The following is a 26,292-nucleotide window of genomic DNA, read 5'->3' on the forward strand; positions in this document are numbered from 1 at the left end:
ATTTGGATGCAACCTAAGTGCCCATCAATAGATGAATGAATAAAGAAAATGTGGTACGTATACATAATGGAGTACTATTCAGCCATAAAAAAGAATGAGATCCTGTCTTTGCAACAACATGTTTGAAACTGGGGGTCATTATATTAAGTGAAACAGGCCAGGCACAGAAAGACAAAGTTCACATGTTCTCACTTATTTGTGGGAGCTAAAAATTAAAACAATTGAATTCATGGAAATGGGAAGGGCAGTGATGGAGATGGGAAGGGCAGTGGGGGTTGGGGGGGTGGGGACGGTTGTTGGATACAAAAACATAATTAGATAGAATGAATAAGATCTAGTATTTGATAGCATAACAGGGTGACTTTTGTCAACAATAATTTATTGTACATTTAAAAATAACTAAAAGAGTATATTTGGATTATAACACAAACAAAGGATAAATACTTGAGGTGATGGATACCCCATTTACCCTGATGTGATTATCACACATTGTATGCCTGTATCAAAATAGCTCATGTGCCTCATGAATATAGACACCTACCACATGCCCACAAAATTAAAAATTAAAAAAAACCAGTTGTGTCTGAATGCTAAATGGAGTAAGGGGCTTTCTGGAAGGCGAGGTGAAAAGGGAGTCTCTGAAAGATGGTGCGTTGCAGGCTGGTGAGACTCTGGGGTCACCTAGAGGGACCTGCTTGTGTGAAGCCTATGTGTTAGTGGGTATGTGTGTGACCGGATGGAGGCATCAGAGGTGTTGGGTAGCCCGTGTGAGTGGGCATGCGGGTGATGTAGGAGGGGAGAGAGGGAGGGTCTGCGTTCCCTTAGCTCCTATGTGCAGCTAGGCCCCTATTTGACAGTGAGTGTGTGTGTGTGTGTGTGTGAGTGTGTGTGTGTGTGTGTGTGTGTGTGTGCCGCCCCCAGCGTAGGAGGCAGATCTTTATCTGGCCCTGGGTGCTTGAGGAGTTTCAGGCTTTCTCATAAGCCTCGTCTCCCCGCCTCTCCACCCCAGGCCTTGCCCCTCTATCCTCTGCACAGGAAGTGGGCTGGCTCTGGGCTTTTAGTTTTTGTGGCCCCAGCAGCCGCAGCCGTCTCCTGGGCCAGAGCTGAGCAGGGCCCTGGAGAGATGGCCACGGTCCCAGCAGCGGGGAGGACTAGAGAGCGCGCGCTGCCACCGCCCCATGCCTCAGCCAGGTGATGCTCCCCTGCCTCCCTCCCGGCCCCTGTGGGACCAGCCAGGGGGCTGGCAGTGAAAGTCACAGAGAAGACTTTCAGCTCTGACTCAGTTCCCCCAGCAGTTTCTGCCGGTCCTCCCATCCCCCCAACTTTATCTTAGAATTCCCCTGGGGAGGGCGTAGGCCCAGCTCTCAGGGCTCCGGGCTGGAGGAAAAAGCGTTCCCCAGTCCCAGGTCACCCCTCCTTCCCAACCCGTTCAGGGGAGGCTAGGGGCTGCTATGGGATGGGGGGCTTCCCTGGGCCCTGTGTGCCGGGCCCCCAACCCGGAGAGGTGGAGAAGGGGTGGGTGGATAGCCTGGGTGCCCAGAGAGGGTACGGGATATGGGGTGGGACAGGCAGGAGCCCCCTCCTGACCTCTGTGGAGTGGGGCCCATATACTGGGGGAGGTATCTCTGTGTCGAGTGCTCATCAGGAGGCGTGTGGAGTAAGTGGGGAGAGAAGGGTCCCCTTGGAGAGCCATCTGTGAAGTGAAGTGTGCTGCGAGGCCTCTAGGAGCCCCAGGCTGGAGGCAGAGCCCTGGGTTTGAGTCTGGATTTGTCTCTCCCTTGGCTGCATGACTGGCTAGGTCAGTAGCATCTCCAGGCATTGGGGATGGGACCCTATCTTTGGGGCTGCCTGGAGCTCAAGCTCTCTCCTCTCCTGGGGGCTGAAGCCTCCCACCCTTAACTGTGTTCGTAGCACCTCGGGGGAGGGAGGCGGAGTGAGGGGCTGAGCTATCCCCAAGGGTTCCCTTCCTTCCCCCATAGCCAGGGTCCCGCACCCGGCTGGGGAAGCCCCTGAAGTTAAATAGCAAGAGACAAGCACTGTGTGTGGGAGCACGGGGGTGGCAGGTGGAGATGGCCAGAGAGGACGAGGGGACATAGGCCCCATCGAGTTCGGAGGTCAGATGGCATGCACCATGGGCTCCCGAACTCCTGCTTTACCGCCCTGCCCCAGCCACCACGTACCCCTGATGGCAGCAGGGGCCCCAAACTGCACCTCACCAGGTTCAAATCCTAGCTCTACGCCCTTCTTGCCTGGGCGAGAGGCTGACCTGTGTTTCAGTCTCCTCATCTGGCAAAAAGGAAGCATACTAGAGCCTCCTCGTGCGGCTGTAGCGGGGGCTAAACACCAAACTACCCCCGAGTGCTCAGGACCGTGCAGGCAGAGAGAGAGCAGGCGCCAGTCCCTGTCCCCAGCACCATCTTTCTGGAAATCAGATGGCTGGGGTCAGCCGCTCCGAGATTCAGTTCTGGCATGGATCAAATGGGGCAGCGAGACCCACCTTGCAGGGTTGTGGTGGGGACGTAGGCATCTGTGGGTGTGACCGGTTTCAGAGTCATGAACGACAGGGCACGTATGGGTGTGCCTGAGGACCCAGGAGGGGGTGCTCAAACTCGAGGTCCCGGGCTCCACTTGCTGTCACCCGAGGCTGGGCTTCTCCTCGCTGTGCGACCTTGAGTGGGTTCCTTGGCCTCCCTGAGACTCAGCTTCCCCCTTGCAGAATGAGGGTGCAGCCTCAGTGACTGTCAGGCACTCCCTCAGCTCTGCGCCCCTCTGGCACTCCCACACTGTCCTCCCCGGACTCTGCCCTCTCCAAGCATCGCGGCACCCCTGGGCTCCAGACGGCAGGAAGCAGACTCCAGATGGCGCTTTCTCATCCTGCCTGGCTGCCTCTAGGCTGGGCCTGTGGTTTGCACCTAACCTTCCTCTGACCTGGTACCCCTTTGTCCCCCAGCACCTTCCTCCCACACTGGAGCTCTCTGCAGGTCTTGTGCTGGGCATGGGGTCATCCTGAGGCTGGGCCCGACCTGGGGTGACACCCACACAAAACATTGATGGTCCCCTTGCCCCAGGGCCAGGCTGACATGATTGAGCGTGAAGGGGCACAGAGGCTGTGGGAGTCCCTGGTTGGGCTATGCACTCTTTGGAGTCCCAACCCTGTGCCCTCTGCTATTGAGGATCCCAAGAAAGAGGTAAGCAGCCCCCACCCTGGGGAGCTCGCCCTCCTATGGAGACAGTGGGCCAGGCAAAGGTGAACCCATGGTGCCCAGGAGAAGCACCTGCCGGTCTGTCTGTGAGCTGCTGGGTCCTGACTCCCAGGGCAGGGAGGGTGGCAGCCTGACCTCTGTGACCAGTGTTACCTCTGGGACCAGTGTCACCTCTGGGACCAGTGTCTGGCAGGGTGGGACAGCTTGAGAGAGTGAGCCTGGAGGCCTAGCTCTGCCTCTTGCTGTGTATATGACCCTGGGCAAGTTAGGGACTTGGAGCCTTAGCTTCCTCATCTGTGTAATGGGATAATAAAGCCGTTGGGCAGCTTAGATAAGCTGGCATATGTGAGGCCCTTGGCCCCAGGCCTGGCGTAGAGTATGTGCTCAGTACACGTCATGAGTATTATTAGGTCACCAGTGCATATTTACCGTCGTGTGAGCTGTCGTGGTGGGAAGACGCGTCTGGGGAGTTCCGGGAGGGGAGGATCCCTGCCTGGGCACTGGGCGGTCTGCCCTGATTCAGATTCCAGTTAGGCAACGCACTTCACCTCTGTGTGCCTCCCGTTTCCTCATTGGAAAATGGGGATGATGAGAGTATCCCCGCCAGAGGCCCTTATTGCTGCGTTTAAAGAGTTTCAAATGGAGCCTGGGTTACAGCAACCCGTGGGCCAATGGTTTTGGTGTGGTTAAAGGGGGTGGCAGAGCAGTGTGGAGGGGGGTTCTGATCCCAGCTCTGTGCTGGGCTCCTGATGTGACCTTCTGCAAGGCTTTCCCACCTCTGGACCTCAATGTCCTCAAACGTAGAATAAGGGACTGGGCTTGCTCAGAGAACCTTTGCAGCTCTGACAATGTGCGGGCCTCTGATTCTCCCTCCTGTGACATCTGCCTTAGGAGATGGAACCCATGGCTCTCGGGACCAGGGCGCGGGTCCCTGTTCCATGCTGGCTCCGATGTAAGCCACGAGACAATCCAGGGCCACCCAAAGAGCTCTGCTTTTCTTTGCAGTACTGAGGCCTCTGACTATACTCATTCATTTCACTACATTTATTGAGCACCGACTGTGTGCTCGGCCCTGTACTCAACAGTCCCTGGAGCAAGTATACTGGTGGGCCAGCCCCTGGCCAATGCTGGCCCTGCTGCTGCCAGCCTAGAGGGAGGAGCAAGGCACTGAGAAGTGGAAGCCCTCGCCCTCCATCACGGAAATCAGGGAGGACTTCATGGAAAAAGGCATGAGGGCCCGTTTGAAAGGGGCTTGAAGGATGGCAGGATCTGTAGGGGACCCAGGGAAAGGATAGACTTGGGAAGAACCTTTGGAGGGTGAGTGTCGGTTTCCTGGCCGCCTGGAGCCACTGGCTTGTGCAGGCAGGTAGGTGCGGCGTGTATGTGCTTTGGCCTGGGTACATGCACCTGCTGCTGTGAGGGCAGTCTGGAAGGGTTGACTGCCCTCATCCCGGTCCCAGAAAGCCCTGAAAGTGGGAATTTAGGCTTTGGTTGCAACAGGGCCACTGCAGGTTCCTGGGCAGGGAGGTGGGTGGTTGGAGGGGGGCTTCAGGGAAGGCAGGTGAGAGCCTACAGATGGCATCGTGCTGTGGTCTGGGCTAGAATGGCACGAGGCTGGCCCAGTGAGGGCAGGGAAGAGACAACAAGTAGTCATTGGACTGTCCTGCTGTCTATGGAGTGTCCTGGCTGGCTAGGTATGGGGGCAAAGGTCCCCTGGAACAGGAAGGGTACAATTGTCCCAGAACTGAAAGTCAGATAGGAGAAGAGCCAGGGATGAGCTGGGTTTTTGGTGGGTCCAGGAGCACCCGCTGTGAGGGGGTCCTGCAGACCATCGGGAGGGACGTGGAGTCTTGGGGCTGAGCTGGAGAAAGACCCTTGGAAGCTGAGGGTTAGAGCCAGTGAGAGACTCAGAGAGAGAAGGGAAGGGGAATGAGAGCTCGAGTTCGGAGCTGCTGGAGAAGGGAGAACAGAGGGGAAAAACGCCCAATGCCCAGGGGCCTTGGCAGCTCTCAGAATGGAAGAGCAGGAGGGAGGGAAGGACTCTCCACCTCCTCTGCATGTCTCGACTCACCTGCTCCTGTCCGCTCTGCTCCTGCCCCTCTGCTTCTGCCCCTCTGCCTGAGGCCACCCTCACCTTCCCCTGGAAAGCTCCCTCCTCATCTCCCGGCCTCCCCGCTTCGCCTGCTCCAAACACCTCTCCTGGAAGCAGTCCCCTTATCTTCCCGAAGCGACCATGTGCTCACTTTCTCATTCCCCTCCGCACACCCAGCCCCTGCAGAGGGTAGGGGCAGCTACGTTTCTTTCCCGTTCCACTGCGACAGTCGTGGTCTTGCCTCACCTGTGTGCTGAACGGGAGCTTCCATGGTCAGCTAGAGGTTCCCTGAGAAGCAAGGCTTTGTCTCAAAAACAAAAACAAACAAACAAACAAAAAGCACCGGCCAGCGGCCAGCGGCCAGTGCATAATAGGCACTCCGGGAAAACTTTTGAGCCTCCCTCTGACAGGGCTGGCTTAGATATTTCATGTCTCTTTCCTCCCTGGGGTATAATCTGGGTGACCAACCTGGCCCTGCCTCCAGGGAGAGCTTCCAGGCAGGTAGGGGAGTACGAGCGTGGACAAGGTCCTCCACAAAGGCTACTGCAGCCCTCTGTGCCTCAGTTTCCCCTGTCCTCTAGGGTTCTTCGGTGTTGAGATCAAAGCTCCTGTCTGCTTTTCTGCCTCTCTGAGTTCATGTCCTGATGCCTTCACACCATTGCCTCACCTCCCTCCAGGGAGAGTGAGGGGCAGAGGCAGGGGCTAGCCTCAGAGCCCTCTGGAAGACCCTCTGCCTGCTGACTTTAGCTCTGTCTATATTTATTCCATCACTTCTTTGTTCAAGAATTTTTTTGCCCGATGCCTACTATGTGCCGGGCACTGTTCTAGGAACTGTGGACCTAGCAATGAACAAAACACAAAAATACCTGTCCTTAGTGAGCTTACGTGACTCTGTGTGTTTGTGAAGAGAGATAGAGGAAAACATAAATCAGTCAATAAACAACAAATAAATAATGCTGTGATGAAAATGTTGGGGAGTGGTGACTAACAAAGTGTGCTTCTTTTATTTTTTTTGAGACAGAGTCTTACTCTGTCGTCCAGGCTGGAGTGCAGTGGCACCATCTCGGCTCACTGCAACCTCCGCCTCCCGGGTTCAAGCAGTTCTCCTGTCTCAGCCTCCTGAGTAGCTGGGATTACAGGTGCCCACCACCACGCCCAGCTAATTTTTGTATTTTTAGTAGAGACGGGGTTTCACCATATTGGTCAGGCTGGTCTCAAACTCCTGACCTCAGGTGATTTGCCTGCTTCAGCCTCCCAAAGTGCTGGGATTACAGGCGTGAGCCACACACCTGGCCACGATGGGTGCTTCTTTATGTATTCTAGTCAAGGAAGACCTCTCAAAGGAGGCGGCAGTTGAGCAGAAATTTGAAGGAAGGGTGTGAGTATGTGTGGGGTGGTGGGACTAGCAGGTGCAAAGGCCCTGGGGCTGGACTGAGCTGGCACCGGGGAGTGCAGACCATGCTCACTGAGGGCGCAGGCCCAGCCTGCCTCTAGGGACCGTGAGACCTGGGATGTGTATTTACATGTGCTCTCTCTTTCTCCTCTCCCATCAGGGCTTCCTTCCTCGGCTCCACCCTGTGGATGTAATGGCGACCCTTGCTCTGTCCTGGTGTCTGCCCCTCCTCATCCTCCTCCTGCCCCTGGCTACCTCTTCGGCATCTGCAGCGGTGAACGGTAAGGACCCTGACATCTGGACAGCTGTGCTTTCTCTACGGGGAGATGGCTAAGGCCCTGCTAAAGCCTCTTCCCAGAAGGGGATGGGGCCAGAGACCAGGTGTCCACCTCCCGCCTCACCCTCTGTCCCGGACCCCCTCCCTGGCACGCATGCACGAATGCACACACACACACACACACACACACACACACACACACACACACACTCCAAGCCACAGGCATGCGCTACTTTCTGTCCCTGCCTTGCCTTAGTTTGCCTGTGGGAACTTGCAGGCTCTGAGGCTCCATTTCCTCCTCTCTGAAGTGGGTCCGTGAATCCCTTCTCTACTTGCCAGACTTACCCACCTTCTCCTCTGGCAGGCGTGGGTGCCAGGTGCAGGGGCAGCGGGCATGCCTTAGGGGGCCGTGGGCACCTGCAGTCAGCACTCACACCTCGTCTTGCCCAGCAGGCACTTCCCGGTTCACATGCTTCTACAACTCGAGAGCCAACATCTCCTGTGTCTGGAGCCAAGATGGGGCTCTGCAGGACACTTCCTGCCAAGTCCACGCCTGGCCGGACAGACGGTGAGCCCACTGGCCACACTGCAGAATCTTAGGATGGTGGGATCTCATATTCTGGATCCTATGCATTGGCCTCCATTTACAGAATCTTGGACTAATGGGACCCACAGACTGTTCGAATCACGGGAGTTAGGGCCCAGACCTGGAATCAAGGGATCGTTTAAGATAATTTGGAAGTCAGCTATGTAGACTTCTAGAACCTGGGTGGAGTCCAGGCTGCAGTGGAGGGGCTGGGGATGAACTGGACAGGGTAGATTGGGGACACTGAGCTGCAAGCCTGCTATGCCAAGGCTGGACTCTACTCTAGAGGCAAGCAGAGAGGAAGTGGGGAGAAAGGAGGGTCCCCAAGCTTTTTGGATAATCTTGGATTTTGAGAGACCCTGTAGGCAGCTGTGGGGGCAGGGAACCTGGGAGTGGTTGGGGTGACTGGGGGCTGGGAGAGAGATGTCACTGTGATGTAAACATCCAGGTGGCCAGTGAGTGAGGGACTGACCCCAGGTAGGCTTGTTGGAGTCAGGGAGAAGGGGAAGGTCACAGAGAGGTGGCTGGGCCCTGGTGGATTCCACAGGGTGTGGGGCGGGGGAAAATGGGGAGGCAGATGGAGGGGCAAAGCAGGTTGGGGCCCTGGCTTCTGGGTGGGTGGTGATTCCACAGGGCTCTGAAGGCCTAATTAAGGATCTGTCTTCATCCTAAGCCTCATGGAGCTTTGGAGGGCTCTAGGTGGGGAAGACTGCCTGTGTTGAACTGGTTTGTGTTTCTAGATCACTCCAGCGGCCGTGGGAGCAGGCTGGGATGAGGGGGCAGGACGAGGTACCCATGAGGGAGGAATACCATGGAGCCAGTTGGGGAGGCAGTGCCCCTCACGGAGGTTGGCAAACGAGCCCCAGCCTGGCCTTGCTGCCTGGTGCCATCCTGGCAGCAGAGACATCTGAGAAAGGTCCCTTGGGCCAGTTGTGTGGGTCCTTCCTGTTCTTCTAAGGAGGGTCTTTTGCCATGAAAGGCGGTGGAACCAAACCTGTGAGCTGCTCCCTGTGAGTCAAGCATCCTGGGCCTGCAACCTGATCCTCGGAACCCCAGATGTGAGTAACCCACCCAGGGAGAGAGTGCAGGGAGAAGGTGGTCTCCCAGCTCCGGGCTGCGATCTCAGGGTGGGCCGGATGCCAAGGGAAGAACGGGGGCCCAGTGGCCGGGGCTGTGGCCAAGCAGGATGCCCAGCGCTGAGGAGGAGGCAGAGGAAAACAGGTGACGCCCCAGGGCACAGACTCAGGCCTGCCTCAGGGCTGACGTGCCCTCTGTATGTGAGGCATCTTCTGCTCCTGCCGTCTCCCCTGCGCTTCGTGGCTCCTGTGACACTTGTGTTCCTTATCAAGTAAGACAGCACTCCAGTAACTGTAATGACCACACCCAGCTCTTTCCGGGGTCTTGGCAGTGCAGCGCAGTGTGGGGGGCGAAGGGTGTAGACTCTGGAGCTGGATGCTCCAGCCCTGGCTCGCCAGTTGGGTGTCATTGGGCAACCCCTGTGCCCCAATCTCCCCTTCTGTAAAATGGGCATAATAATGGCACCTACCTTGTTGGGTCAAGGCCCAACAAGGGCCTTGTTTTTCAGGCCCTCCCCAGCCTGAAGGTGGGACCTCACCAGAGACCCGCCCCCTTCTGCCCAGGCTGCTCGGGCCAAGGGACACCTGCAGGCCAGTGTCAAGCTGCCCCCTGTGCCCCCGTGGCTTCCCACCCCCCTGTGCTCATTGGCACCTAAAGTCCAGAGGAGGCCAAGGCAGCTGGAGCCAGTGACTCAGTGCTGCCTCGAGTGTGCCAGGCTGTGGTAGTGCCTGGGCTTGGCCCCGCTCTGAGATTGGAGCGGGCACTGGAGCAGGGGGAGGCCAGACAATGGGAGCAGACACCCCTGAGCTTGTAGGGGGAGCAGAGATGCCCGGGTCCAGGCTTGGGAAGCTGCAGCTGCCCCAGGAGAGTTCCTGGCTACCTCAGAAGGGGCGGGGGTCCCGCTTGTCCTCAACTTGCGCTGGATCCACGGAGTGTGTAGCCCCGACCGTGCCTCCAGGATCAGATCTGGTGCCAGAAGCAGGGGAGAGCCCAGGCAGTGGGAACAGACAGCTCTGAGCCTGCGGAGGCAGCGGAGACCTTCCCAGCCCCTGAGAGTGCAGGGACGCCTGGCTCTGCAGTCGCGACTTGGGTGCCTGCAGCTGCACCCACGAGAGTGGGGCTCTTGCTTGATCCCAGCCCCCAAGAGCAACAGGAGGTCTGGGCCCACGGCCAAGACTTAGGCAGCTACAGCCCTGCCTGGGAGGGCAGGGCTCCTACCCGCCCCGTGGAGCAGGAGGCCCCAGCTACGCCTCCCCACTGCAGCCAGAGTTTTAGCGGCGGCCACTCCAGATGGGCAGCTGCTGCCATCACCTACAGCCCCATGGGTAGACATCAGCACTGTCTCTTTCTTACCAATGAAGACACTGAGGCTCAAAGAGGTATGGTCCTTGCCCAAGGTCACACAGCCAGGAAGTGCAGAGCTGGGATTGAACCCAAGCCTGTGGACTCCCAGTTCGGGCTTTGCACCATTGCACTAGGCTGCCTCTTGCAGGGCATGTGGCCATGTTCAGATGGGTGTATATCAAATTATTGTCTGTCAAAGCGTCCTGGGCAGCAGCGGGCTCCAAGGACACCCAGACCACATCTTCTAACCACCATCAGGTTATGTGTCTTCTTGAGGGGCAGGAGAGTGTGAAGATGGAGTCACACAGTGTAGCTGAGAAAATCATAGCCCCCGGAACCGGACGCTGTGCCCGGCAGGGAGCTCTGTAGGTGGCCTGGTTTCTGATCCTGGTTCCACCATTTCTTAGCTGTGTGACCTCAGGCAAGTCCCTAAGGTTCTCTGTGCTTCAGTCTCCTCAGCTATAGAATGGAAATAGTGACGGTGCCTGTGTCCAAGGGTGTTGACAGAATTAAATGAGATAATATATGTAAAGTGCTCTCAAGAGTGCCTGGCACGGTGTGAGTGCTCATGAGAATGTATGACTGGCAATATTTTTATAACAATAATAGTAATAATAATGAGACTACTATTACCTGGGAAAATCTAGTCTGCCTAGCAGCTATAAGAAGGCTAGGACAGGGTCTATGGGGTGGAGAGGAACTGGCCAGTTTGGGGAATTCTAATGATGAGGTTCAAGGTTTGCTCATAGCGGGTCTTATGCAGATCAGAGGGACTGTGCCCGAGGTCCTGGCCGTGAAATCAGCATCCTGGACCCCAGATCCTAAGAGGCCTGCACTGGAGCTTCCTCCCGCAGGGCTGCCGGGCTGCAGGGTTGGCACCCCTACAGTGGGAGGCTGCTCTAAGCTGCTCACTCGGCAGCCCTCTGTCAGGCATGACAGGCCAGGACTCGGAGATGCAGTCACGCTGTAGGGGGACACAGAGGACCTGGGTTTAAACCTGGGCTCCCCTGCTGTCCAGCTGCATGACCTGGGGCAGGTCCCTTGACCAGCCCAAGCCTCAGGCTTCCCACCCATACCATGGGATGGATGCTGTGTGCATTGAGGGGCTAAGGCATCTGAGCAGTGGCTGCTCACACGAGATGCTCAATACCTGGCCGTTTTCTTCCAGAAAATTCAAGGCATAGGGATGGGAAGAGATAGGGGAGGGGAGGGCCTTTCACACTGAAAAATGTTAAACAGGTATAGTTCCAGATCTGTACCTTTGTGTGGGCTTCTCAGCTTGCATGCCTCCTGTGACAGGGAGCTCACTCCCTCTCAAGGCAGCTCACTTCATTTTAGATCAGGCGTTGGTAAACTACCTTGACCCACGGGCCATATCCAGCCCACTGCTTGTGTTTGTAAATAAAGTTTTATTGTAACATGGCCCTGATGTTCATTTACATGTTGTCTGTGTCTGCGTCACACTATAGTGGTGGAGTTGAGTCATTGTGACAGAGACCGTGTGGCCTGTAAAGCCAAAAATAGTTACGATGTGGCCTTTTACAGAAAACGTTTTACAGAAAACGTTTGCTGCCCTTGCCTTGGGTGGCGGGGCATGTGGAGAAGCTCCCATCCTTCCCTGGTCATCCCTGTGGCCTCCCCCTTCCCCTGCCCCCAGCTGCTAGAAGTTTCACCCCTGCCCTCCTTCCCTTGCAGTCTCAGAAACTGACCGCAGTGGACATCGTCACCCTGAGGGTGATGTGCCGTGAAGGGGTGCGATGGAGGATGATGGCCATCCAGGACTTCAAACCCTTTGAGAACCGTAAGTGAGGAAGCCAGGGTGGGGCTGGGGCAGGGCTGGGCACCTCCTTCCTCCCACCTCCTCTGGGATCCTCCCTGCTCCAGCCTCTCTCCCCCGCAGCTTCCACACCCACATCTGACCACCTCACTGCCCGCTGCTCTCGGGATGATGTCCTGGCTCCTTACTCTGGCATTCAAGGCCACTCAGGATCCAGCCCTGGGCCTCCTCCCTGGCACTCCTCTTCTTGAGGCCTATATTTCTGCTGCAACCAAAGGCCAGCTCTCCAAACCCACCTTGCCTATTCATGCCTCTGAGCCCTTGCGCATGCTGATCCCACTGGAATCCTTCTTGACACCTGGAAAATTCCCACTCATGTTTCGAGGCTTAGTTGAGAGTCACTTCCTCCAGGAGGCCTTCCTAGACTCCCCTAGCCCTTTATACCTCCTCTTTCTGGGAATGTATGTCCTGCGTTGTCACTGCCTGATTGTAGGCCTGTCTTTTTCACTGGGCCGTGAGCAACCTGAGGGCAGAGTCTCTGCCACCCCTTGGTCTCCTTGCCACCAACCCAGCACTAGATCTCATGAGGACAGTGGTCTGGGAAGGTTTGCTGAATGCCTGAGTGCCTGCCTGCTGACCTTGGGGTCCATCTCCAGGGAAGCAGTGGGGTGGAAAGTGAGAGTCAGGCCTGACCTGGATGTGATCTGACTGGCAGACTATCGAACCTTTCCGAGCCTGAGTTTTGGGGAGAATCAGAGTTGCCTACCCACCAGGCTTGTAAGGCATCTTTGAACTGAGACACAGAAACTGCTTACCATGTAGTCAGCACTCAGCATCTGCTTATCGCTTATGTGGTTCTATAGAGTCTCAGAAGTATAGAAACTGAGATTCATTTAACTTCAGAATCACACAGTGTTATATTCACACTTGAAATGAATGAGATGATCCATGGAAAGCTCTCAGGTCAATTCTAAGTGCAGAGAAAAGCTGCGGTGAATCATTCATCCAGCAGCTACTGAAGCAAGTGCCAGGTAATCTTCCAGGCGCCAAGGACACAGCAGACAACCAAGTCCCTGCCCTCAAGGAGCTCACAGTCTGCTGGGGGAGGCAGAAAATGAATAAAGAAATCAAACCATATATTTCATAGGTCAGGTAATGATAAGCACTGGGAATAAAAATGAAACGGGCAAGGGGGATGCAGAGTGGTGAGTGGTCAGGGAAGGCTTCTCTGAAGAGGTGATCATTGAGAGAGGCCTGGAGGCAGGGAGGGAGGCAGGGAGGGAGCAGGGCTTTGGGTGGGGGGTAGGGTGGGTGCCAGGAGGGAGGAGTGGCAGGTACAAAGTGGGAAGTAGAGGTCATGCCTGGCTGCTCTCCCTTCCCCCTTCTCGTCTCCAGTTCGCCTGATGGCCCCCATCTCCCTCCAAGTCGTCCACGTGGAGACCCACAGATGCAACATAAGCTGGAAAATCTCCCAAGCCTCCCACTACTTTGAAAGACACCTGGAGTTTGAGGCCCGGACGCTGTCCCCAGGCCACACCTGGGAGGTGAGAATGTGGCCCAGTCCCCACCTGCTCTGGTTCCTCCTTCCTGTCCTGGTCCCTGTCCTGTCCCTTTTTCATTGCGGCGAGGTCCCATCAGCCCCAGGTGGATGGTGGGTGGCTGAGTTCACTCCTGTGCTCTTTCTGCACTGCCTGGGGCTGCCTGCCCGACTTCCACATCCTTATCTAGCCCCCCTAACCCTGGGGATCCGGCTGGCAGCAGGTTCAGGGAAAGATTCAGAAAGCCGGGAGACAGGCAGCTGCCCAGCCCCATGGGCTTTCAGAGGCCAGGGAAGCCACCCCTCCACGTGTCAAAGCCCATCTGCTCCACATCCATGTGGGTCTGTTGCTTATTCATTCACTTACATTCATTTCTTTATTCACTCAATTGCTCACTCAACAAATATTTGCTGAGCACCTACTATGCGCTGGATGATGGGGAAAGAGTGGAGGGTGAGCTCAGCAAACTTCCATTCTCAGGAATCTCAGACTGGGGCAGGGCAGGCAGGCAGTCAGCAGACACAGCGACAGGGTCTGGGATAGTGAGGCTACGGGACAGGGATAAGTTCCACCAAGAAAACCCAATGGGGCAAAGTATTTGAGAGTGACTGGCACAGGCTATTTCAGACTCAGGTGACCAGGGAAGGCCCCTTGGATACCTGGGCGTCCAGAAGGAGCTCACCTGCAAAGATCTGGGGAGAGTTTTGCAAAATTAGAAAGACCTGCCACGGCAAAGGCAGGGTGCTGCTATGTGTATGGAGAGCAAGAGGAGGCGAAAAGAGCGACCCGGGGTGGTGAGGTGTGTGGAGATGTCCTGCTTTCTGGTCCTGTGGAGACTAGACTGCAGAGGGGCATGGATGGGAACCAGAGACCAGCTGCAGGCTTGGGAGAGGGCGGCAGCTCAGGCCTGGGGTGAGTGCAGCGCGGAGAGCGGGGATGGTTCTGGAATGGCTGTGGAGGTGGAACCAGGTTCTGGAGGTGGAACCAGCTGATTAGCTGACGACTTGGGCTTTAGGGGATGACCCCAGGGTTTGAGGCCCCAGCGACTGGGAAGTGAGGGAGCCTTAGGGGGCAAGGAAGGGGGGTGCAACTGGCAGAGGTTGAGGAGGGTGCTGTGGTGCTCAGCCTCCTGGCCCTGCCATGGGAGGTGAGGTGAGCACTGACAGTCCTGTCTCTGACCCAGGAGGCCCCCCTGATGACCCTCAAGCAGAAGCAGGAATGGATCTGCCTGGAGACGCTCACCCCAGACACCCAGTATGAGTTTCAGGTGCGGGTCAAGCCTCTGCAAGGCGAGTTCACGACCTGGAGCCCCTGGAGCCAGCCCCTGGCCTTCAGGACAAAGCCTGCAGGTACTGGTGGGCAGCAAGGGTGGGAGGGGGCTCAGACAGGAGGGGGTGGCTGGGGGAGGAGCTGCTCCATCCTCTCCCTGCCTGGAGCGAGGGTACAGCGGTCAGCTCCATGCCTCACTTGCTGTAACCCTGCAGGGGGCCCGCTTTTCCGACAGGAACAGGGGTTCAGTGAGCGGACGGGGCTTGCCATGGGACTTGTGAGTTGGGGAGGGGTAGAAAGGCTCTTTTCACTTTTCTCCACCCTGAAATCTCAAACTCCTGGTTTCTGCCGGGGCTGGGGGCAGCTGCTTTCATCTCTCGGCCTGATCTGTGAAACGGGTACACTGACTGTGAGGCAGAGCTGCTGTGAGGAAGACATGTGACATTCCAGCAGCCTGGCCCTCAGCGGGTCTGCCGGACATCTGTCCCTCATCGCATCACATTTTGAGTTCAAGTTCAAGCAAGACCTGGGGTCCTCTAAGTGGTGCTTGGAGGCAGGTGGAGAGAGGGGTGCAGCCAGGTGGAGCCCAGGCTGCTGTGGGGGGCTGTAGGCTCACCAGGTGGGCCCATGGGATCTGTCTGGAGCCAGAGGGGCTCTTGGAATGCCATTTCTTTTTAGTATGAAATGTGGCTTCCCAGAGAGGACGGGCTTAGCCAAACCCTGTCCCCAGCCCTCCAGACGCAGCAGTGTCTGGCGGGGCCCTGGACCGGGGTGTTGGAGTGAGCCAGGGTGAGTGACGGCACTTCTCTAACCCCTGTCCTTGCTGTTTCTCCCACCCCCGGGCAGCCCTTGGGAAGGACACCATTCCGTGGCTCGGCCACCTCCTCGTGGGCCTCAGCGGGGCCTTTGGCTTCATCATCTTAGTGTACTTGCTGATCAACTGCAGGAACACCGGGCCATGGTAAGAAGGTTCTCCTCCCCTTCCTTCGTGCTCCCACCCCTCCAACATGCACACACATGGACACACACGTACATGCACATGCACACACACACACGGACACACACGTACATGCACATGCACACACACACGCACACAAGCACACATACACACATGCGCACACACACACAGACACTTACATGCGCACATGCCACATTGCCGGGTCAGATTCTGGACCGAGCCCCCTGCTCTGATACACCCGTGCTTCCTCTACCCTCCAGAGAGTCCTTCCTGTCCAAAACCTGGCCTTTCCCTGTGTCCCATCCCCACAGGGGGACCCTGTGGAACCAACCTGAGGGGAAGGTGGGAGGTGCAGCCCTCCAGGGAGAGTCCCTGGGGCCCTGTCCAGAGCATGCTCTCAGGACTGGGGATGCCCGTGTGCCCACGTCAGCTGTCTCTGTGTCTGGGTCCCTGCTGGTCCATCTAGGTCTGACTGTCATTCGCTTATTCTCATATTCACTGAGTACCAGCTGCATGCCAGGTACAGCTCAAAGTGCTGGGAACACAGTGGCAGGCCACATGCGTGCAAACCCAGCTCCAGGCAGCTCACAGCCCAGTGGGGGAAGGCAGACAATCCTGCAGGTGTGTAACGACGCACCGGGATCAGGATGGTGGGGGAGGATGTCGATGTACGGCCATTCCTTAGGATCCATGGGGAACCTGTTCTAGGACCCCCCTCCCCCGCCATAGATACCAAAGCCGGTGGATACCCAAGTCTCTGATTTTTATTTTATTTAATTAATTTATTTTTTGTAAGACAGAGTCTCACTCTGTCACCTAGGCTGGAGTGCAGTGGCGCGATCTCGGCTCACTGCAACCTCCACCTCCAGGGTTCAAGCGATTCTCCTGCCTCAGTCTCCTGAGTAGCTGAGATTACAGACACGACACCACACCCGGCTAATTTTTTGTATTTTTAGTAGAGACAGGGTTTCACCATGTTGGCCAAGCTGGTCTCGAACTCCTGACCTCAGGTGATCCACTTGCCTCGGCCTCCCAAAATGCTAAGATTACAGGTGTGAGCCCCCACGCCCGGCCTCAAGTCCCTGATTTAACACAGCAGTGTATTTGCGTGTAACCTACACACATCCTCCCAGGGACTTTAGGTCATCTCTAGATTACTTATAATACCTAATACAATGTAAATGCTATGTAAATAGTTGTTATGCTGTATTTTAAAAATTTGTATTATTTTTTATTGTTGTATTTCTATGGGGTTTTTTTTTTCCCCGAATATTTTTGATCAGGGATTGGCTGAATCTGTGAATGCAGAACCCACGGATACTGACTGCTGGCTGTATCATGAGCAGACAACAGGGAGGGCAACCTTGGCTGGGGCGTGGCCAGGGCTGGTTTCCCCGAGGAAGTGGTGATTCTGTTGAAATCTGAAGCAGGAGCCCATGGTGGGGGTGGGTGGAGGGGATAGGGAGAGTGTCTCAGGCAGCAGAAACAGCGTGTGCAAAGGCCCTGGGCAGGAAGGAGGGAAGAACCTTCCAGGAACAGAGTGCAGGGACGCGGTGTGGCTGGAGACAGAAGCGGGTTGGGGAGGAAGCTGAACTTGAACCTGGACATGTGGCGGCAGTGAGGCTTCCTGGGACCTCAGGCCATGGTGAGGACTTGGGCGGTGTGCCGAGCAGCCATGGAGGGTTTCCCCAGGAGTGGGACAGGATCCACTTTGCCCTCTGTGGCTCTGGCTGCTGTGCCGAGCGTGACCTGGTGGAGGGCAAAGCGGTGAGGAGGTGACACTTCTGACCAGGCTATGTGACCCCCTGATGAGAGCCCTGCTTCTCCCAAGAGGTTTGCAAAGCGTGCCTAGCTGCATCACCTCACTCGATTTTCCATAGCACCGGGAAGGCAGTGAGTCAGGGGCTACCACTGACTTTTAACTGATGCCAGGACTGGCCAGAGAAGTCAGCTGACTTGCCAAAGGTCACGTAGCCAGTTAGTAGTGAGTGCTGCTCTCCTGACCCTCATCCTGGAGCCGTGGTTCTCGGCAGTATTTGGAGCCCGTTTACTCTTTCCTCCCAAGAAGACAGGTATTCCTCAACCCACCCATTCCCTCTACCCACAGCTCCCTGCAAGCCTTCAGGGAAACCATGTTCCTGTAGGGGGAGAGGTCCTCTCCCAGGTGTGGGTTCAGTGGCCTCCAGAATGCCCTCCTCCTTGTCATTCTTGTGCCCCTTCAGTCCTTTCTCCACCATGTCATTCTCCTGTTTAACGCTCTTCAAAGGCTGCCTACTGCGTTGTAATACACCCCAGCCCCTGAGGGCCTCCACCAGTCATGTGGAACCTTTGTGCAAATCAAAAATGGTGCCTCTTCAGGGCGATGTACACAGGTTCCAGGCACTCAGTTTGGCAAGCAGAACATGGGCTGGAATTCAGCCTCACTCACCACCACCTCTCCCACTTCCTGCCCAAGCCTAATGCCCTTGGGCAGTGCACAACCTGAACCACCATCCATGGCAGCCCTGACAAGGAAGCCTCTCTCCTCTCTCCCTCCTGCTTCACTCCACTTTTTCTAGCCATCTCCATCCCTGACCGCTCTGGCTTGTGTGTTCGCCCCCTCTGACCCCCACCTCCCCGTCTCATGTAGCACTCTGCTCTCTGTCTCCACGGAATGAATGATGATGTTGCAACATGCTTTGTGTCTGTCTCCCCATCAGAATGTCAGCTTGAGAGCAGGGACCTCTTTTGTTGGCTATTCTTGTCTCCCCAGTGCCCAACACAGCGTCCTCCCACAGTGAGCACTTAGTAATGGTGGAATACATACATGAGTGAATGTGGTGTGGCTCTGCGCCTGGCATCCAGAGCTGTGGCGCTGATGGCAGGACACCATGGCCCTTCCCGTTCTCACCCTCCTCCTTCCCTTCTCTCCTCTGTCCAGGCTGAAGAAGGTCCTGAAGTGTCACACCCCAGACCCTTCGAAGTTCTTTTCCCAGCTGACCTCAGAGCATGGAGGAGATGTCCAGGTAGGAGGCTGGGATGGAGAGGCAGAGGTGGCCAGGGGTGTGAGTGGGATGAGGGGGTGGTAGGGGAGTAGCTAATTTTGTGTTTTGTGAGAGGAGACCAAACGCTGAAGTGAGCAGCCTCCAGGGTGGGCATGGGTCTCTTCTCCAGCTCTGGCACTTTCTGTCTGAGCCAGACTGCCTGGGTTTTAATCCCAGCTCCACCGCTTTCTGGTTGTGTGACCTTGGGCCTATAGAGCCTCCCTGGGCCTCAGTTTCCCCACCGGTTAGATGGGGAGAAAAACTGTGTTACTATGTGTCCTGCCCTGAGAACTTTGCCTGGCACACAGTTAGTGTTCAAAAGAACCCTATCAGGCTGGGTGCAGTGGATCACGCCTGTAATCCTAGCACTTTGGGAGGTTGAGGCAGGTGGATCATGAGGTCAGGAGTTCGAGACCAGCCTGACCAAATGGTGAAACCCCGTCTGTACTAAAAATACAAAAATCATCTGGGCGTGGTGGCGCGGGTCTGTAATCTCAGCTACTCAGGAGGCTGAGGCAGGAGAATCGCTTGAACCCAGGAGGTGGAGGTTACAGTGAGCCAAGATGGTGCCATTGCACTCCAGCCCGGGCAACAGAGTGAGACTCCGTCTCAAAAAAAAAAAAAAAAGTTCCCTATCTGGTATTACCGTTGCCAGTGTGCTGAACGAACAGGATCTGCCAGCACTAGCTCTCTCCGCCCTACTGTCTGTGTAGACATGCTCCGTGCTTCTCCTGTCCCTGCCCAAAATTCCTGAGCAGGCTCCATAACTTAGCACGGATACTAACAAGTCTTCCAGTCACTTTGAGTCACAAAACACCGATTCATTTTTAAAGTGCCGGCCCACAGAGCAGCAATGCTCTGAACTCCATCTCAAATTCAGCCGTCTCTTCTTCCCCAGCCCGTGTCCCCTTCAGGCAGGAAGCTTCAAGAATGAAGGGGGGAGGTGGGGGGTACTTTTTTTTTTTTTTACCACCCTAGCCCTACTCTAGGCTCCTAAGATTGGAGAGTGGGGTGAGGTAGGGGCAGAGGGAGGTCAAGAGGAGTGGCGGGCGAGGGAAGCCATGCAGGACCAGAGCTGTCATGACCTGGCTTTGGAGTTCTCTATCAGGGCTGATCAAGGGTCCCTTCTGGAATTCCTTGGAAAACTCCCAAGATGAGAATATCTTAGTTGCAGTACTCTTTTTTTTTTTTTTTTGAGATGGAGGCTTGCTCTGTCACCCAGGTTAGAGTGCAACGGCGCGACCTCAGCTCACTGCAACCTCCACCTCCTAGGTTCAAGCGATTCTTCTGCCTCAGCCTCCCAAGTTGCTGGGATTACAGGCACACATCACCACGCTTGTCTAATTCTTGTACTTTTAGTAGAGACGAGGTTTTGCCATGTTGGCCACGCTGGTCTTGAACTCCTGATCTCAGGTGATCTGCCCACGTCAGCCTCCCAAAGTGCTGGGATTACAGGCGTGAACCACTGTGCCTGGCCATTAGTTGCAGCACTCTCAATGTGTAGGAATGCATTACCTTAAAATTCTTCCCTCAGCCTTGAGGGTAGCAAGATTCCATCTATAAAGGTATTCCAGCAAGCCATGGCTGCCTGTGTGTCAGAAGCATAGAGATTCCCCCATTGAACTGGTTGGAGGCTGAGCTAGATTAGCTGCATGCTCAGATACCTTCCAGCTTCAAGTCCTGATTCTATGGACCTAGAACATTGTGAGGTGGGAGCTGCAAACCATTCCAGCTTCCTGTGAGGGCATCCTTGGGTCTAGTGTGTGGAGCGGGGTCCCGAGGAGGAAGGTATGATGTGGCTGGGGACTGGGGCTGGCAAAGCCGGCCCCACCTTTTCCGCATCTGGGTGAGAGACCTACCCTTCTACCCTAGGACCCACAGGGGCCACAAGGCCCACCGCACTTCCCAGGGGATCCTGGAATGTGTGTGCGAGTGTGGGAGTGTGTGTGAGGGGCATGAACTTCTCCTGAAGCCCCTTTCAGGGCATTGTGGGCAGAGGCTCAGGCCCAGGAAGTAGCTGGCCACAGGCACTGGGTTCCTGGCTCACCGGCACTGGCCACAGGCCCTGACGCTCCCTCTCTGGCTGCAAACTCAGGGCTGCTGCCTGGCTCCACCCTTGCCCCGGATATCATGAACCTCACCCGAACAGTGCTTTTTCCCTCTCTGCCCAGCCAGCAACCCCTCTTTGCCATCCTCAGTTTATCCTTTCTGCCTCTCTCAGCCTTTTCTTTTGTGACGTAACTCCTGGTTGCGGGAAGGGAGTGGATTTAATTGAGTGGTGTGTGCACGTGTGTGCATGTGTGCATGCCTGTGAGCGTGTGTGTGTGTGTGTCTGTGGAGCAGCTGACTCAGCCTCAGGGACTCCCCCTGGAGAGGAGAACTGGGCATTCATTGCTGGTTCATTAATTCATCTGAAATAGGTCCATTGGACCCACCAGCCCCGTGGTGAGCACAGAGGCCTGGGGAGCCCACTGGGCCTGGCCCCTGTGCTTAGGGGGCCAAGTCCAGCTGCTGAGGGTTCCGGGGACAGAGGGTTGTCAGGGCTCCCAAACTCGCCCACCCGAGGGCCTGCTGTCCCCATTCTGCTGTGCAGTCTGTGTCTTACCCTATTTGGGTGTTTACATCTCCATTTGCTCACCTGATGTCTCCCTGGTGACCCGATGGGTGACAGCAAGGAAGTCAGGAGAGACTCGGCTAACTGTTGTGGAAACTGAGGCCCAGAGAGGTGCAGGAGCCTGCCCAGGGTCACACAGTTAGTGAGTGCTAGGGCCAGGGCTAGAACCCAGGTCTTCCCACTCCTTGCCAGGGCTCTCTGGAATCTCAAGCAACTGAGAAGTGCTCTGATGGGCACTTTCCTCTCTCTGGGGATGGGAGGTGGAGTGGGTAGGGGTGGGGACCACAGGGAACTGGGGGAGAGGTGAATCAGGAAACTATCAGCTCCCACAAGAGACGTTCCCACCACAGTGTAAGCGGAGACCCTGGGTCCCAGCTCTGCCGCCTGCCGGTCTGTGATCGGGGCCGGGGCGTGTCCCGTCTCTGGGCATCTGTAAGTTGAACAGGCTGTGCTCTCAGCGCCCTTCTGCTTTGGCATGGATGGATCGATTCACACACTTGTGCTAGTACCCACTGGACAGTTTGAGGATTCTCTGCTTTCCTGGGTCCCCAGCATCTAGAACAGTGCCAGGCTCACAGCAGGTGTCCAATAAACAGTCACTCTTCAGCAAGCAAACATTCCTGGGCACTACTGGGAGCCAGGCAGGCCTATGCTGGACTGTGGGTCAGGCAGTCTCCCTGGGCTGGTGGCCCAGAGGGCTCCCCAAGCCAGTAGGTGAGTTGGGGGAGTACGGGGCTATAGTCAGGGAGGGCTTCCTGGAGGGGGCATCCCTGGGCCAACTGCTTCAGGAGGAGGAGTTAGGAGCTGCTGAGAATCCAGAGGAAGGGGTGGAGGGTGAAGGAAGGTGAAGGAAGCCCCCACTCACCCACCCCCCGCCTTTCTCCCTCCAGAAGTGGCTCTCCTCGCCCTTCCCCTCATCGTCCTTCAGCCCTGGCGGCCTGGCGCCTGAGATCTCGCCACTGGAAGTGCTGGAGAGGGACAAGGTGACACAGCTGCTCCTGCAGCAGGACAAGGTGCCTGAGCCCTCATCCTTAAGCAGCAACCGCTCACTGACCAGCTGCTTCACCAACCAGGGTTACTTCTTCTTCCACCTCCCGGATGCCTTGGAGATAGAGGCCTGCCAGGTGTACTTTACTTATGATCCCTGCGCAGAGGAAGAGCCTGATGAGGGTGGGGCCGACGCGCCCACAGGGTCTTCCCCCCAACCCCTGCAGCCTCTGTCAGCGGAGGACGATGCCTACTGCACCTTCCCCTCCGGGGATGACCTGCTGCTCTTCTCCCCAAGTCTCCTTGGTGGCCCCAGCCCCCCAAGCACTGCCCCTGGGGGCAGCGGGGCTGGTGAAGAGAGGCTACCCCCTTCCCTGCAGGAGAGAGTCCCCAGAGACTGGGACCCCCAGCCCCTGGGGCCTCCCACCCCAGGAGTCCCAGACCTGGTGGATTTTCAGCCACGCCCTGAGCTGGTGCTGCGAGAGGCTGGAGAGCAGGTCCCTGATCCTGGCCCCAGGGAGCCGTTCAGTTTCCCCTGGGCGAGGCCTCCTGGGCAGGGGGAGGTCAGGGCCCTTAATGCTCGCCTGCCCCTGAACACTGATGCTTACTTGTCCCTCCAAGAACTCCAGGATCAGGACCCAACTCACTTGGTGTAGACAGATGGCCGGGGAGGCAGGCAGCTGCCTGCTCTGTGCCCAGCCTGAGGAGGACCCTGTCGAGGGTACTTAGTGCACTGATGAGGACACTCAGTGTCCAGTTGCCGCTGGATGTCTCCACCCAGATGGCCCCCACCCAGTCCTGCACACTTGGCCCATCCATTTCCAAACCTCCATTGCTGCTCCCTGGTCCTGCTGCCTGAGCCAGGAACTGTGTGTGTTGCAGGGGGGCGGTCACTCCCCAACTCCCTCTTTAATCACAGAGTCCCACGAGTTTAGGCTCTGAAGCATCATTCCTCTCCAGCCCTGCAGCTGTTCACCAGTATCAGTCCTCGAGGCTCTCCAGGGCTCCTTGCCCTGACCTCCTCCCTGGGTTTTCGGCCCCAGCCTCCTCCCCTCCCCTCCACCTCCACAGGGCAGCCTGAATGTGCTTTCCAAAACCCAAATATGGCCATGCTCCTCCTCGGTTCAAAACCTTGCACGGGCCGCACTGCCCTCAGCCCCATTTCTCAGCCCCATTTCTCAGGCTATTCCCTGGGCCTGCTGTGCTCTCCCCCTTATCTGGGTGACAAACTTCCCTGACCCCTCAAAAGCCGGTTTTGCTTCCCCTGGAGGGAAGCACTGCCTCCCTTAATCTGCCAGAAACTTCTAGCATCAGTGCTGGAGGGAGAAGCTGTCAGCGACCCAGGGCGCCTGGAGAAAGAGGCCCTGTTACTCTTCCCTTGGGATCTCTGAGACCTCAGAGTGCTTGGCTGCTGCATCCTTAATGCTGGGGCCCAAGTATGGGCACAGATGCCCCCACAAAGTGGACGCCTGCTGCATCTTCCCACAGTGGCTTCACAGACCCACAAGAGAAGCTGCTGGAGAGTAAACCCTGGAGTCTGAGGCCCGGGCAGCAGTCCCCTCCTAGTAGTGGGCCCTGATGCTGCCAGGCCTGGGACCTCCCACTCCCCCTCCACCGGAGAGTCTCCTCTGCAGCTCAGGGGCTGGCACACTGGCCTTCAGAAGGACAGCTTCACAGGGCAGGGCCTCATGATCTTTTCACTGCCCCAGACACAGTGCCCAGTGCCCTATGGTATACCCTGGGTGAATGAATTAATTACCTGGCACCACCTCATCTGGGCTCCCTGCACATGACATTCACACAGAGAGGCAGAGTCCTGTGCCCGTTAGGTCTGGCATGCCCCCTACTGCAAGGGGCTCACCCTCCACCTTGCAGTCCTCCCCCTCTCACACAACTGGCCCCTTCCTTCTCGTGCCCCCCACCACGACCCCTCCACTTATCTTTCCTCTGCCTCAGGCAGATAACATTGCAATGGCTCAGACAACCTTCTATCCCAGCAGGACAGTGACCCAGTCCCAGCTAACTCTGACCTGGCAGCCCTCAAGCACCTGCACTTATAGGCCCTGCTCACAACTGATTGGGCACCTGACTACACGCCCCTACAGGCTGACCAGCAGCCTATAAGGGGGCTTGGCACCAAGCTCTGTCCAATCAGGTAGCCCCGGCCTGAACTAGCCAATCAGATCATCTCTGTCTCGGGCGTTTGAACTCAGGGAGGGAGGCCTGTGGGTGCAGGTGCTTGTGAACGAGGCTCCCTGGAAAAGGTAGACAAGCGTTGAGCCACTAAGCAGAGGACCTTGGGCTCCCAATACAAAAATACTTACTGCCGAGAGGGCTGCCGACCATTTGGTCAGGATTCCTGTTGCCTTTATATCCAAAATAAACTCCCTTTTCTTGGGGTTGTCTGAGTCTTGGGTCTGTGCCTTGAAAAGAGCTTAATTATGGGACAGTCTCACCTCCTGCCATAGGGTCCTGAATGTTTCAGACCCCAAGGGGCTCCACACCTTTGCTGTGTGTTCTGTGCCAGTATGGCCTGGGCGTCATCTCTCATCATCTGGAAACAGCCTTGAGAAGCAGGTGCTTTATTTCCCATTTTGCCAATTAGGAAACAGGCCCAGGGAGGTGGAGAAACACAGCTGATGGTTGGTAGCACCAGGATTCAAACTCAGGTACATACTAAACCTCTCTGCAAGTCAGTTTCCTTATCCCCCCAAATGGAAATTGTATTTGCCTGCTCCACTTTGGGAGGCTCCCACTTCTTGGGAGGGTTATATTTTTTTAAGTCTTAATCATTTGTGATATATGTATGTATACATCCGTATCTTTCAATGGTCTGTGTGTACCATCTTTGTGATTATTTTCTTAATATTTTTTCTTTAAGTCAATTCATTTTTGTTGAAATACATTTATTTAAAGAAGAATCTTCATGTTACTCTGTAAATGAAAAAAAGATTTTCGCTATAAATAAAAGGTAACTGTACAAAATAAGTACAATGCAGCAAAATAGTGTTGATATTCATTGCCTGCAGTAAACCTGTTGTCTCTTAAAGGAGAAATGAGAAGCTGTTGGGGAGCTGTTAAAGACATCCCAGGGCCAAATGCAAACTTCCTCCTTGAGAGAAAGAAAAAGGATTGTAAAGGGAATATCTTCTTCACTAATAGGAGTCAGGACTGTCTGTCATATTCTGTGTCCAGGTATCAGCTCATATCCCACAAGTCTATGCCTGGGGAAGTATTGCACTTGATGACGGATCCCTCTCTCTCTCTCTCTCTTTCTCTCTCTCTCTCTCCCTCTGTCCCTCCAGATAGATAGATAGATGATAGAGAGTGTCCTGATAAAAGTTGGACCAGACCATGGATGGCAATTCCTGGCATTCATAAATCCACACTTACGGCAGACATTGCTAATCAATTGCACCCATGCACGGCAGACATTTCTAATTGACCACAGCCCTCCTCTTGCAGAGCCTGGGTGCAGCTTCAGATTCTGCAACGCTGTGCTATAGGCAGGCCCCAGGTGGTCACAGCTGATAACTGATGACTTCTCTGGACCATATAGTTCCTCAGGTTCCTAACACAAAAGGAGCTCTTCTGTTTCCCAACTCCGATTTCCCAGGCAGGGAAAACTGAAGCTGAGAGGATGGAGACTGGAAAGCTGAGAGGCAGCTGTGAGAGGCAAGCCCAGGGAGCCCAGGTGTCCCCACCATGTCTGGTGAGAGACTTGATCTGGCAGAGAGCAGAGTCAAGGTCATCTTATGCCAGGTGCAGATGGAGGGATGGGCCAGCGGTCACTGTGTTTCATGCTCAGTGTGCATCCGAGTGAGGATCTTGGGAGAGGAGACAAAGAGGAAGCAGCTGGTGGCAGGGGTGGTGGTCAGATTGCAGGAGGGGCCTGGGTCAGATTCAGGAGACAGGAGCTGCACCAGCTGGGGACCGGGCAGCCGCTGGAGCCCTGGAGAACCATCAGGTGCGGAGCGGGAAGCAGGAGGCAGCCAGGAGCCAGGGCAGATCTGGTGGGTAAGAGAAAAAGGAGGAGAGGTGGTGGGGGAGCCTTTCAGCCTCTCATGTTTCCTCTTTGTTGAACTAGATTTGTTCCTTTGTTTCCCCCGTTCCCCCAATTCCCATCTCTCATTCGAAGCAACTTCCAGTGCCTG

The 26,292-nt window shown here is 56.0% G+C and overlaps 1 protein-coding gene across 2 annotated transcripts; it reads left to right on the top strand.

Moving 5' to 3' along the window:
• Window positions 1-1,099: 1,099 nt before the first annotated feature.
• On the top strand, window positions 1,100-25,142 carry IL2RB (interleukin 2 receptor subunit beta). Of its 2 annotated transcripts, XM_005567382.4 has the most exons (10): window positions 1,100-1,191; window positions 6,849-6,969; window positions 7,419-7,533; window positions 8,531-8,609; window positions 11,668-11,773; window positions 13,145-13,293; window positions 14,471-14,636; window positions 15,403-15,517; window positions 18,435-18,519; window positions 22,042-25,142. In XM_005567382.4, the coding sequence occupies exons 2-10, from the start codon at window positions 6,882-6,884 to the stop codon at window positions 22,792-22,794; spliced, it is 1,656 nt and encodes a 551-aa protein (XP_005567439.2). In that variant the 5' UTR covers window positions 1,100-1,191; window positions 6,849-6,881; the 3' UTR covers window positions 22,795-25,142. The 2 variants fall into 2 exon arrangements, with proteins under 2 accessions (XP_005567439.2, XP_015312442.3); XM_015456956.3 differs by lacking the exon at window positions 8,531-8,609.
• Window positions 25,143-26,292: the final 1,150 nt, after the last annotated feature.

This window comes from Macaca fascicularis, chromosome 10 (assembly GCF_037993035.2).
Source record: "Macaca fascicularis isolate 582-1 chromosome 10, T2T-MFA8v1.1".
Taxonomy (NCBI): Eukaryota; Metazoa; Chordata; class Mammalia; order Primates; family Cercopithecidae; genus Macaca; species Macaca fascicularis.